The 13,404-nt window shown below is 38.8% G+C and overlaps 3 protein-coding genes across 9 annotated transcripts in view; 2 read left to right on the top strand and 1 right to left on the bottom strand.

The window, feature by feature from the left end:
- mask (multiple ankyrin repeats single KH domain) overlaps nt 1-1,047 on the top strand; it is an 18,687-nt gene extending 17,640 nt beyond the window's left edge. For both annotated transcript variants that reach the window (XM_076370538.1, XM_076370539.1), the window contains exon 28: nt 1-1,047. This exon is cut by the window's left edge and continues 1,028 nt beyond it. The gene's annotated coding sequence lies outside the window, so the exon portion shown is untranslated.
- A 2,276-nt stretch (nt 1,048-3,323) lies between these two features.
- On the bottom strand, nt 3,324-9,357 carry Sirt1 (Sirtuin 1). The gene is made up of 10 exons (XM_031989172.2): nt 9,210-9,357; nt 8,371-8,506; nt 8,059-8,293; nt 7,753-7,968; nt 7,460-7,667; nt 7,189-7,347; nt 6,387-6,663; nt 5,503-6,305; nt 4,993-5,400; nt 3,324-4,905 (listed from the first exon to the last, which is right to left on the bottom strand). Exons 1-10 carry the CDS (start codon nt 9,355-9,357, stop codon nt 4,844-4,846), a joined length of 2,652 nt encoding a protein of 883 aa, XP_031845032.2. The 3' UTR covers nt 3,324-4,843.
- A 27-nt stretch (nt 9,358-9,384) lies between these two features.
- On the top strand, nt 9,385-13,298 carry Tim23 (translocase of inner mitochondrial membrane 23). 6 transcript variants are annotated; one of them, XR_012999352.1, is made up of 8 exons: nt 9,385-9,517; nt 11,140-11,346; nt 11,618-11,867; nt 11,947-12,116; nt 12,181-12,295; nt 12,392-12,608; nt 12,713-12,939; nt 13,106-13,298. XR_012999352.1 is itself a non-coding variant. In XM_031989296.2 (6 exons), exons 2-5 carry the CDS (start codon nt 11,274-11,276, stop codon nt 12,291-12,293), a joined length of 606 nt encoding a protein of 201 aa, XP_031845156.1. In that variant the 5' UTR covers nt 9,386-9,517; nt 11,140-11,273; the 3' UTR covers nt 12,294-12,295; nt 13,106-13,298. The 6 variants fall into 6 exon arrangements, 2 of the variants coding, with proteins under 2 accessions (XP_031845156.1, XP_076226695.1); XR_012999351.1 differs by having other exon boundaries at nt 9,386-9,517; nt 12,389-12,608; XR_004236125.2 differs by lacking the exon at nt 12,713-12,939 and having other exon boundaries at nt 12,392-12,509.
- The last annotated feature ends 106 nt before the right edge of the window (nt 13,299-13,404 follow it).

The following is a 13,404-nucleotide window of genomic DNA, read 5'->3' on the forward strand; positions in this document are numbered from 1 at the left end:
TGTCCGCGTACATAGACGCAATGCATACGCCCACAAAGAAAAGGAAAAGAAAAGAAAAGAAAAGAAAAGAAAAGAAAAGAAAAGAAAAGAAAAGAAAAGGAAAAGATAACGAAAGATAACGAAAGATAACGAAAGATGACGAAAGATAACGAAAGATAACGAAACGAAAGAAAACTAACATGGAAACAGTACGAGATTGATCGTTCTCGCTTTCGGTATTTGTTTAGCTCTGTTCGTTTTGCATTCTCGTATTTCGTGGAAATGCCAAACGCATACCGATCGATCGATCCGTGCATCGTTGCAAGCGAGACCCCGAATCGATGGAACGCGAAGAAAATACGCGGTACTTGTTGATATTTCCGACTCGAAAGTCTACTCGGACGAAACGGTGCAAAACCAAGTTTTCGACATCGTCGCGACTCACGATCTTGGACGACGGACATGTCGAAAGAGAAACGAAAACATGCCGGCACGAATCAATATGCGCTGTACTAATAATACATTAAACATTATGTATACCGAATCCTATTCGAATCAATGGATATCGTTCATTGTTAAACAGGTAGTGGGCCGCCGACACGTAAATATAACTCTGTGGTAATAATGTTTATTATTATATTATGGTTATTATTACACAAGACGTAATTATAGGAAATGAAAGAAAAATAGAAAATGTCACCGGCTGTTAGGCTGGACTAGTACGATATATTAAATATTCTAGATAAACACTCGATATACATACATAAGAGATGTTCATTTCGATTGAACATTTGAAAATCTTTCTTGGTGGGGATTTTGACAAGTGTTCAATACATAGCGACGATACTGTAATTGAAACGGTCCCCTACGCGTAAGTTTCGATGAAGCTCGTGGAAATTATACGAGAGCTTTTGATCTATTATTCCAGGGAACGCTTCAATTATTCTCTAAGATACATTGTTATAATTTAAAGCCTATTTTCAAATTTGATTTATGATAATTGCGATATACAACACAAAACTATTATATGACATACAACAATAAAGCAAATAAATGGATAAATAAATATGTCTGCTCTCGATGCGTTCGTTATTCCCTGAAACCAGCATAAAACCAGCAAAACCAGCAAAACCAGCAAAACCAGTAGGGGGTGGGTCAAGAAAACTGCTCGTTCTTTTATCATAGAAAACGTTTAATTTAGAAGATAAGCTTATACATTAATAATACAAAAAAAGAAAACAAAACTTATAACGTTTGAAATAGAGAACATTTTTATAACATTCTTTACATTAAATAACAAATTATAAAAAACTCAGAGCTTCTGCATCTCGTTCTTTTGTCGTATCGGCTGAACCGTGAAACCAGTTTCCGAATAGTCGCGACAAGTGGAAACAGTTTAACCGGAGGAATTGTGCAACCTCGAAAATTGCACAACAGAAAACTCGAAAGAAACGTGTGTTCGGGCTCACTGTTCGGCTGATACAACAGAAACTCGCGATTCATTATACAGAGTAAAAATAATAAATATTTACAAGTGACACATATTTATACACAAAGTCAGTACAGTAAGGGGGAAGGGGGAGGGGGGAAAGTTGGTATGATTGTCAAATCTTTGCAAGTTAGTAATTCTCCCTGTATCAACTGTGCACGGTACGAACACGCTGATTGTACGGTAATGATATAACGCCAGCGAGAGACTCGATGGAAACGAATGGAATATAAGGCAAATTCGAAATTTTCATTGCACAAGAAGAAAAAGACTCGGAAATAAGTACACGATCGTAATTTCTACTATTTCAAGCAACCAGTTGGTCAACAGAGAGAGAGAGAGGGAGAGAGAGGGAGAGGGAGGGAGAGAGAGAGAGAGAGAGAGAGAGAGAGAGAGAGAGAGAGAGAGAGAGAGAGAGAGAGAGAAGGTTTCGCGAGGGCGATAGCGATCGAGTAACGTCGATTAAAACCAACTTTTTATACATTTTCACATGTATACGTACACCCGTATGTACATATACATACACATGTATACATATATATGTATATATACTATTCGCGCACGTGCAAATCTTTGCAAATCTTTGCACATACTCATATATGCGTGTAATATACGACATTTATGTACGTATTCTTCGTATTCCTCGTATTCGTTCATATATTTATCTGTTTGTTTGTTTGTTTGTTTCTCTCTACTTATTTATACCTAGCTACTCGTCTATCTATCTATTCACCTATCTATCTGTCCATCTACCTACCTACCTATCTATTTAGCTATTCGTCTATTTAATTATCTATCGATCTATTCAACTATTTACCTATCTATCTCTCATCTGTTCATCTACCAGTGTATGTACTTGTTCAATTGTATAGACGATAATTTAAATAAAAAAACGGAGCTTTTAAGAGATAGTAATACATATTCCTACGACTTATGGAACGGTTTACCAGACGATGATAAATAAAGCCATTTGTACATAGCGAAATATAAAACAGGCTGTACTCGCGAGGAACAAAATTCTCTGTTCTTTTCGGAAAGGATAAACGTACCCTCCTCTTTCCTTTCCTCGTTAATCCGATTTCAGCCAATTTCCCCCACGGACATTCGGTTCCGAAAACATACAAATTCGTAACGCGCATCAGAAATATTCTCACACTCTCTCGCACACACACGCTTACGCAACGCAAACGCAAGAAAATTTCCATTACTCTGTGCGATCGAACAATCCGATCCGTTTCACCCTGCCTTTTCAGGTGTTCAGCTGGCGTTCGGGTGTTCGTGTTATTGTCGATGCATGTTCATTATGTATGCACGCGTGCCTCGGCAGGTCACTATAATAGATGATTTGACGCACAAAGTTCCGAAGATTATTACCGTACTAGAAATTACAATAAATGTTTGATACAATCGCGGTACATTCGATAGAAATATTCGCGATGATACGCATCGAGACGAAATCGCTTTGCCGTATACACACGGGCTTTCATCTGTACAAAGCGATTTCTCGAAGACCGTCGCGCTTGTTCTTTTCTGGTTTCCTCTTCCGTTTCTGTACGTTCGCTATTCTAGCATCTTTCGTTCATATAAAAATAACACGCAATGCCAAGCTATCCAACATTGCTTTGTACATTCGCCCGTGCTCCAATAAAAAGAAATCGAATTCTAACGAATCTAAAAACATCCAGTGCGAATTTAACGTGACTAATTCTGCGTCTGGTATTCGAGTATCTACTGCTAAAACTTAAAGCTACAGCTAAACTGTGTTGTTGGTCATGGTCTTCGTCTTGGTCTCTGTCCTCGTCCTAGCCGTGTCCCAGTGATCATGCACGCACGCAGCCTCGCACACTCGGCGACGATCACGCATACATATTCGCATTCGCATTCACATCCACGCAACAATCACGCTCGTCGATGAGAATTCAATGGATGGTGTGTATAGAGCAAAAATACCGTTTCGCTTTCTCCAAGATGCAATATTACACGAGTACCAACGTCGATTAGTCGCATCTTCGTTTCTTTGATACCGCGTGTTGTCTCGTTACTGAATTCATCCACTGATCGTACACTTTACAGAGTTTGTGACAAAATTAATACTCGTTATTCTTGTCTCGTTACGTTATCAAAGAAATTTTGTAAAAATAGAAGATTCACAATTACCTACGATCCTTCTGCGGCTTCAAATTTACATATAATTTACAAAACATGAATATTACCGGCAACTAATTTCGTAATAATAGATGCAGCAGTGAAAAAATTCACGGTAGTAGCAATATTAATTACAATTAGAGCGACAACGATAAGTAATAGTAGCGTTAGTATCGACATTAATACTAATTCATTTTTCCAATATTTTTCTCCTTTTTACAATACATTCTTCCCCCCTTTCTCGCTCAAAGAAAATCTGAGCAAGTGAATCTTATTTATCGTTACTTTCCTTTAGGACGATTCGTTCGACGTTTTCTTCTGTTCTACAGGATAGGCGTTTTTTCTGCGTTGCAAACTAGTAGAGAAAAGAAAGAAAAAGAAAAGATCGCTGCACAATGCTATTCTTAATATTATGCCCATCTAGACACCTTCGCTTGGCGAAGGAAACAATTCGTTCGCTTCGTTTTCATCTCAAATTCTATTATTCGCATCATCCGCAGCACACAGTTTACATCTACCTTCTTTCCAAAGGATATTAATCTTTGCAAATTCCTACGATTGCACCAGATGTACCGATCAAACGCTTAATCTACGAGTTCCGATGGAATATTTACAATTCGTAGTAAAATTCGATTTATTTTCTAACGTAGATATTTACGCTTCTATTTTTTTACGAACAACAGCAGGACACTGCAATGTATTGTGCACGCGTGAAACCTTAGCTTTGTCGTTCTCTGTCTCGTATGTAAATAAAAGTCATGGACAGCTTTCCGAGTCTAAGACAAATTAGACGCGACGAATCCTTCAAGGTACCCGAGAATGCTTTGCAATTCTCTCTACTGAAATGTTCACTTTAGATATTCCTTCTTACAAAACACATTCAGAACTGATAGGAATAATAGATGATTAGGTAAATTTAAACGCCTATCCGAGTATGACTGCTTCGTGATCGTATCGATCTCTCTATCGGTTCATGCGTGGATATTATTATTCGTATTATTATCAAGAGAAAAAATGAGTTTTCCGAAGAAATAAACGCTCATACTTTCACACGCGCATCGTACACCTCTCTCAAGGATTGCACTTTTTTCCTCGAAACGACTCGTCCGTTGTTTCATCGAGCTTTAAAGTTCGACGCGTGTAACACGAATCGAAATTGTTGCCCCTCAGGTGAATAGTGCACCTGTCGTTTAACCACTGTAAAAGCAATTTCTCGTCCACGTTCTATCTTCATTTACACGTATCAACGCCAACTGTGACACTTTTATCCTTCAACGATATTCCACTCTGTCCTATTTTGTTCGATGCATAACAATAAATTATGACATATTATGAAATGCTTTGTGTACCGTAACCTTTATGTAACGAAAAACACTTACTTTTCTGTCGCAGTTCGCATTCTTGGTTCGTTTCTCCTTGTTGCGAATTTATTTTTGCCTTTTTATTATCCTTCTCGTCCTCGTCTTGTTCTTGTTCTTGTTCCTCCTCCTCCCTGTCCTCTCCCTCCCCCGCCAACTCTCCCTCCTCCTCCTCCTCCTCCACCGGTACTTCTTCCACCTCCTCCTCCTCCTCTTCCTCCTCCTCCTCCTCCTCCTCCTCCTCCTCCTCCTCCTCCTCCTCTTCCTCCTCCTCTTCTTCCTCTTCTTCCGCGGACGAAGATACACTATCACTTTCAGAACTTTCAGAATTAATCGAAAATGTACACTGATCATAGTCCTCGGGCTCCGAATACACTTCCGCTCCGGGGAAAATGTACTTTCCGGGACTCAGTTGATAGTACGAGTTCTCTGTTACGAAGAAACGATCAACATTCAATTGTTGCATTGGAAAGACCATTGAAAAAGAAACGAATGTGTTAGCGCTGTAATGTAAAAAGAAAAGTGGTGTACCTGGCAGCCTCGTGGCGAGACTTTCTCGTGGTTTCGATTGCCAACAATGTCTTCCTAGTCTTCCATTTTTCAGTTCTTTCGTTCTATCGTCGTTTTTCCCTTCTCGACTATCAACACTGTTACAACTGTCGCCGATTCCAGAATCCAAGGCGGAATCGATGGACGCTTGTCTCGGTTTAAAATTGATTTTGTCGATTCCGCTGGCTGACGATATCACCGTGTTCTCGATACAACCGTTCGACTTCAATATCGTGTCCAACTCCGTGGTTTCCGTCGAGAATTCGACTACCCTCGGACATACTTGACACTCCTCCAAATTATATACTTTCCCATTATCTTTCGACGTCGATTCTATCGACGTGACACGGATTTTGTAGTCGGTCGAACAATTCGAATTCTCCATTACAGACGAGCTGCTCGTGCGGAACTCTAGAGCGGAATGACCGCCAAAGTTCATTCTTTTCGGACTACTCTCCTCGCTCGACTCTCCTAATCTTCTCTTCGGACTCTCCTGCAACAGATCGAACCTCTCTTCTATATTATTCGCGCGATCGTTTCGGAACGGTGAAACGCAGATGTTTCTATTATCCGAAGATTTCTGGATATCTCGAGTTTCGAAGGAACTCGCGTGTCGCGTCTTAAAATCGGTGTTCTCGACGCTGTCTCGGGACAGGAGGGTGTTGCTGGTCGTATCCTGACTCTGTTCCCACGAATCCTCGGGCAAGTAACGTAACGATACCAGTTGAGACGCTTCTTTGAGAACCGTGTTGTTCCAACAGACTTCCTTGTAGCTGTCTCCCATTCTGTGAACATACAGCAGAATGCAACCATTCGACGTTTAAAAACTCTCGCTCGGGACAACGCGCGCGACGAGTGTTACTTACAAGTGACACAACTGATTCACAATAATATCCCCGTCTCCCAACAGTTCAACGTCGAACTTGAGATGCGGCAATGATTCGCGATTAATCAGAATTTGTGGAACATGCGATGGTATCGAGGATGGAATTAAAGCTACCGGCCGAACTTTCAACGATGATCCGATTACGATCAAGAGATCACAGTCGTCTTTGTCTTTGGCCATTGCGTCGTGAAAAGCGTCCGGAAGTCCTTCGCCAAAGAAAACGATGTCCGGCTTCATGATGCCGTGCGTTACCAAATCTATAAATTCGAAATATCTCTGTGGTAAGGATGGATCCTGAACGCGTCCCGGTTTCGCTGCCCGTACCAGATTACGCGTTTTCTCTCGGTTGATCGTAACGCGCGCGGTATTCTTTGAATTCTCGGAATAAATGAAACGGCAAGTCTTGTGAACTGTACCTCGGAAATCTGGCTAAACAGCACGCACGGATAACATGATGCAACGTTTGAAAGGTTACCTTCTATCAGTGCTTATAAACAAGCCAAGGTTTTACTCGCAGTTACAATTGATGTATCAACTTATGCGCAGATCAGAGTAAATGGCAACACATCACGTATAGCGAAGACGTATTCCGCAAAGAGCAGATAATGTTCTCTCGTGGCCACGGACTCGCGACGCGCTACAGGAAAGACTAATGGCAAAAACTATCACTAGGCAGCTAATACTTGCTACTAGAGAAATTGACAAGCGATTAACAACAACTTGTATAACACCACAGAATATGAGCAACAAGTCACGCAACCGATCAATACATTTCAAATTACCTTTGTAATTTTCGTTAAAATTCAACTCCGATATAGGTGGCAAAACATTCACTCTACATTTTGGACACAAAGGTATTCTCTGTGCAAAAATATCCTCCCTGATATCGTCGGCTCTCACTTGGTATTTACACCTTGTACAAGACGCGGTTGCAAAGGAACCTTGAACATTAAACGAACATCATAGAGTTTCTCGTGTTCTCGCAAGTTATTCAACGTACAACTGTCGAGAACCATCGGGTTAGAAAATCTTTCGACCACATAAACTGCTCACCATGGCATTCTATGACATTTTCAATGCCTGCTACTTGCTCAAGAGTGTCTATGTTTTGCGAATAATTTCGAAGAAGTTTCTTTTGCTTGTCGAGCATTTGGATGAACCTGTGACAAGGGCTTGGTTTAAACTGTCCCGGATAAATTTCTCGTGCAAATTTGTAAAACGGTCTCGGATCTTGACCGAAATAGTTGATGTCGAACATGGCCTGCAACATATATCACGAATCATGGCAATTAACGAGATAAACATTTCGCGTTTCAGCAAACAACTTGAAATTTTACTCCGTATACCTGTGGATCCGGTAAATCTGGAAAATCTTGAGCCAGTCTGGAATAAATACCGTCTCTACTTCTAAAATCAGGAATGCCGCAACTGACACTTACGCCCGCTCCAGTCAACACTATAATTCTTTTACTGCTACGTATTAACCTGACTACGTCTGACAAAGTGTTTATATGCCTTAGCTTCTGTCGGCGCGGTGGTTCGGACATTACATTTATTATAATCTGAAATACATTTACAGAAATTCTATGACGAATGTCTCGATGGATTACACGGTTGTAGCATATACGGTTATCAGGATTATATTCTCACACCTTCCAGAGGGTCAAGTCGTCGACTTGTTCGGGAATTTGCGTGGAATCCATAAGAATATGGTGAAGAAGATCTCTAGGATCGGCACCTATCAACATTTGCTTCTGGACCCAAGAGGACGCGTTTCTCCATTGTTGATTCACTTCCCATTCCCCGGAGAAGTCGGACAGTCCCGATAAATCGGATAAATTTGAAACTGTCGAGGACACTTCGTCTTTCTCGTCTGCTGTATCGATTCTGAAACGTTACACGCGATGCCTAATAACCGATGCCGAGCGACTCGTTCGATTTTACGGAGGAGAAGGTAAACTTACGGGCAGCCAGTATCGTCGCTGGTCGAATCGATTCTGGATAAGGTGGTTGTCAATTTTGTAACATCCGGGGAAACAGAAGTTGATTTAGATTCGTCGCTTAATTCGTTAAATCCGCTATCACCTCCTCCGTACGTTTCTGCAAAAAGAATCGGGTAAACGGTTTACATTAAGCGTAAAACAAAAATAACCGTAATCATTGGAATTATTCGGAATTATTAGGTTACCATCAAGGATAGAATTCATATTTTTATGAAATGTATATCAGCTTATAGCTACAGCATTCGCAATCTTTTTGACTTTGACCGAAAAGTAAACATAATACAAGTAATAAGGTCGACGGTGATAATACGACATTTCTTGGTAATCGAAACATTGCTTTCGAAATATTGAAAAGTGGCGGGATACAATGGACGATCCGAAGAAAACTGGCCACTATCAATACGTAAAGAAGACCGTGCCATCTGTGAACGTTTATCAAACAACGCGCATGACATCGAATCTTCCTGTCACTAGTTTTTCTCTTTTCACTATACGAGTCGTCGTTGGGTTAGCTATTTCTCAAACGAATGAAATGGAAAAATCCCCCAAAACGGGATAATTCTAAAGGAATCTGTTGAATTTTTACGATTTTTAAATTCGATTCTCTATACAGTCGGAAAATAAGTTACACCGAGACTTATTCTATACATACGCATAAAAACTGTCATGGCGGTAACTGTCTCGCATCAACTGCGAACAACCGCGACGCGATCAGACTAGAGAACTGGACGCCTTTTGAACCGCCATCTTGCAAACTCGCAAATTTCATTACTGAGTTGAGCATATTTTTCTGAGAATACCTTCAAGATCTTCATTTGGAGTGTCGTGTGACGTCTCACAGTGTTGGAAATCAGGTTTCACAGTGCTAGTACCGGCGTAATCGTTGCCGTCGACTTTTCGTCGTTTCGCTGGGGATGAATATTCTGGCAGCTCCGAGCCTGACGCCATTTTCGACAGCAATGCAATGCATAGTTTGATGCGCTACCGTTGCTATACAGAGGTCGCTTTTGTCCTTAATGCTTTTTTCCCCTCCACTTTTTCGGTTAGCAGCAGGATAACATCGACACGGTATGAAAGTTTCAAGAATAAGGAAGAAGATCAATAGTAGGTTCGTACGTTTGTTTGATTCTTCCGCTAACGGTAGACTCGATTTCTCGAGAAAATCCGCGTACGCGTCCGTCTAAGGACACTCGAAGGCATCCATTCGAACATCATTTCATGTTGAAGACTTTTCATTGCACGTGAATATACACAAGTCCCAACCTACCTTGATTCCACAATTTTACCAGATTTTTTCTTCTTATATCGATCAAACGTCACTTTTACGCCAATTCTACCTATTCGGTAAGATGATTTTGCAAGATGCTCCGCTGCGAAACATGGGAATACCTTCTGAACAATGTAGATGGAGTTGACGATAATGTCGGTATTGAAAAACATTGGAAAACATTGGAAACTATTGGAAAATATCAAATTCTACAATAGTATAATTCCATGTTTCTCTCGAAAGTCAACCGCACCGGGTTTGTCTTTTTATCGGGATTTCGCGATGAATAGGATAATTACCAATAGTATTACGAAAGATAAAAGTATCTTAATTTCTAAAAATCATCATTGTTTCATTTGCTAAAGAGCACATCGCCACAAGTAAATATGTAAGATACACGAAACAGCTGTGTCGCCATCTTCGAGAAACGCTCAAACTATTAGGTAATTGATACTATACCTGCACAACTAGATGGAGTTCACTGAGTTTTCTAGGTGTATAATTAAACAAATTTCTCTGTTAAATTTTTTACCTTCACGAATACCGCACGTAGGACCAGAACATAAAACTACCTCGAAACTATTGGATATAAGTCGTAAATAACCTAACCTGTTCACTGTACCCATCGGATGTATTCACGAGCGTTGTGCTCGGTAGGTACTTTCTTTGAAAAATTCCGAAATATAAGCGAAATATGTTCTTTGCAAGTTCATTTCTATCAAGATTGCTTAACGATATTTACCACTTTCCTCATTCTTAATACATGTTTAATTTTTTCACGAAACGAACTTGTCGATTAGTTAATTAGTTGTTATACTTTATAATAGACGATAGCACCAATATTTCCATCAAGAGAAAATTTGAAATATTTTCTGAATTGTTTCGTTCATAGGCATGGTGAAATCTGTCGATTTCTCATGTATCGCGTTATCAAAAAATTCCAACTATTTCTTAGCTATCTACTTCGTTATAGATACATAACTACACAAGTACATGTTCTTACTTGGAAGTTATGTATAGAAGGTGTTGCCACATTGGGCGTATCATTACGTCAGTATTAAGTAAAAATGCTACAACTATCTTTCGATTATTAAACACGATATATTTTTCAATGAAAATTTCATAGTTTTATGGAACTGAGAAAATTTTTCAAAATATTTCCATGTCATTGATTATCACAACTCAAGAGGGGTATCTCGGTGTTCAGCGAATGGAGTTTGCTTGTTTTTCTAATATAAATGTTACACCTGTTAAATAAAGTAGTCTGATGTTTTGATTAATCTTTAGGAATTTTCCTTACTCTGCACTTCGTTTCCGTCACTGTCACGTGGGTTATTCGAAAAAGTTTATTCTTAAAGCGAGGAGACAATATACGAGACAATACGTATTAATTATAAATGAACTTGTCCAAATCGAAGCGGCGAGATACTAAACTAAAATCTAAATAACATTATCATATTCAGGGTGCTCGATCTACATCAACTTGAAGAAATAACCGTATAAACGCGTGCTGTGCCCGTATCCTTCCTCTGTGTGACTATATATTAGAAAAACATTTTTCAAACATTTGGAATTTTATAAATAATAAATAGTAAAAATGGCAGACTTACGAGATGAAAGCGAGACAAATTTGCAAAACAATAGAAAATATACCAATTTGAATATACCTGGTAAGTGAACGATGTATCCGGTTATTTAAGGCAATGTATCTTATTTTATTTCTCGTTGATTTTCGATCTGGGTAACATAGTTTAATGATTAGTAGTTTATTATACTCTACTAAAACGAGCAGAGAATTTATATGCAACACGCAATATACAATTGTATCTTGTATCTTGTATTATATTGGTTCGACTTCAATGTTGTTCACTGTGTTATCGTTTAACATATTCATGATATATTTTATTAATAATTAATAAGATTTTATATCATATTTATTAGTGAAGTCACAGCAAGGATTAACGCAACTTAGTCCTTACTTGAACTTTGATCCCTCGTATATATCGCAAAGTCAAGCAGAATATATATTTCCAAATGGTGCTGCGAATCGAAGAGGTAGATTCGAATTGGCTTTTGGTCAAATCGGAGCAGGATGCTTGATAGGAGCCGGTATCGGTGGTGTGGCAGGCTTATATAGAGGTATTAAAGCGACGTCTTTAGCTGGTCAAACCGGCAAGCTTAGAAGGGTACAGTATGTAATTTGATTTATTTTTGATGTTTACCAAACACAGCGGAAATTACAAGTTAACTTGTAATTTTGTATTGTACAGGTTACTTAACCATGTCTTGAAAAGTGGTTCTACAATGGCTAATACATTGGGAATTATATCACTGTTGTACAGTGGTGTCGGTGTGTTGTTTTCAGTGGCAAGAGGTACAGACGATTCTTTAAATACTTTACTATCGGCGATGACAGCAGGCATGCTGTTTAAATCGACAGGTATGTATACAACTGTGCATACAAAGATGTCAAGATAGTATAATTAATCATTGAATCTTTCCAGCTGGATTTAAGAAGTGCCTACAAGGCGGTTATGTCGGATTAGGAATTGCATCCATATATTGTTTGTGGAGTAAGCGAGATACTTTGGAATTGAAGCTGCGCAGCATTAGTTAAGCGTAAGATTGTATATACCAGAGATGCCTTTCCAGTTATTCTAGACATTTGCCAAATATTCCTTGTATACGAATAACCCATGCCTTTATTTTTAGTAGTTTTTGTCCGCCGAAAAATTAGCAGAGTTAGAAAAAACCTACGAACGATATCTATAATCGAACGGATTTGTAAAAATTACTGGAAAGAAAACGAAAGAAAATGTTTATCGAAATATTCGTACGTAATGTTTTAATATTCGCAACAAGGATGTGAAAACATTATCGGTATAACGATAATAAATTCACAGCACTATTTCAGCGGTTTAGCATTTACAAGGTTTCTTGAAAACAAAGATGACATTACTTGTATTTTTCTTATTTGTTTCGTTTCGTTTCGTTTCGTTTTGTTTTGTTGTCAATAAACCTTTTTGTTATTCGTAGCAAGAGTAACGATTGAAATGTTACCTATGACAGTAGCTAAGATACTCTAATGCATTCCTATGCATTCATCGAGTTCCTTTTTATTCGAGCACTTTTTACATTCTTTTCTTCACACGTGTAATTAACAGATAATATTAAGATAAAAGTTATTGTTGTTGGTGCTTGAAATAATATTCAAGTAAATGAACCTTTTAACAAACAAATGACTCGAACGATGGACATGAAACGTAGGTGAAAAAACGAAGAAGGTGGAAATAATTTTGTTCTTCTAAAATATGTTCAACCTTACTCGTAGTTATTCACCGATAGAAGTTGCGCATGCAGTTTTCTATCGGCGAACGAATATGATTTGTAACAAGTATTCTTACACGGTGTTATCGTTTGTTTTTTCAGTTGAAAATAAGATCGAAGCCTAATTCGAAACTACTGAAAATTGACAACGATTTCGGCTTTGTTAGTATGTATATAGTACGGAACATGTCGGATCGAAGGACAAGTCGAAGGATAAATTAAAGGAGAAATGGTTGAAACGCGGTTTGCAGAATCAGTCTGTAGGAAAAATAAATAAAATTGTGCTAGCGAAGAATTATTTCATGTTGGTTTCTACCTCTGGATTATTACATTAGAAAGATGAGAAACACTGCACACCTCAATGCATAGCTCGAGACACCTGGATTACTATTGCTATTGCG

The sequence above is a fragment of the Nomia melanderi genome, chromosome 9 (assembly GCF_051020985.1).
Source record: "Nomia melanderi isolate GNS246 chromosome 9, iyNomMela1, whole genome shotgun sequence".
NCBI lineage: Eukaryota > Metazoa > Arthropoda > Insecta > Hymenoptera > Halictidae > Nomia > Nomia melanderi.

Coding starts and splice junctions, on each gene's coding strand:
- Sirt1 (XM_031989172.2), bottom strand. CDS start 9,357: ATGGCGTCAGGCTCGGAGCTGCCAGAATATTCATCCCCAGCGAAACGA. Junction 8,294..8,370: donor AGCGACGATACTGGCTGCCC/GTAAGTTTACCT, acceptor GTAACGTTTCAG/AATCGATACAGCAGACGAGA. Junction 5,401..5,502: donor TCTCGCCACGAGGCTGCCAG/GTACACCACTTT, acceptor TCTTCGTAACAG/AGAACTCGTACTATCAACTG.
- Tim23 (XM_031989296.2), top strand. CDS start 11,274: ATGGCAGACTTACGAGATGAAAGCGAGACAAATTTGCAAAACAATAGA. Junction 11,868..11,946: donor GGCAAGCTTAGAAGGGTACA/GTATGTAATTTG, acceptor TGTATTGTACAG/GTTACTTAACCATGTCTTGA. Junction 12,117..12,180: donor CATGCTGTTTAAATCGACAG/GTATGTATACAA, acceptor GAATCTTTCCAG/CTGGATTTAAGAAGTGCCTA.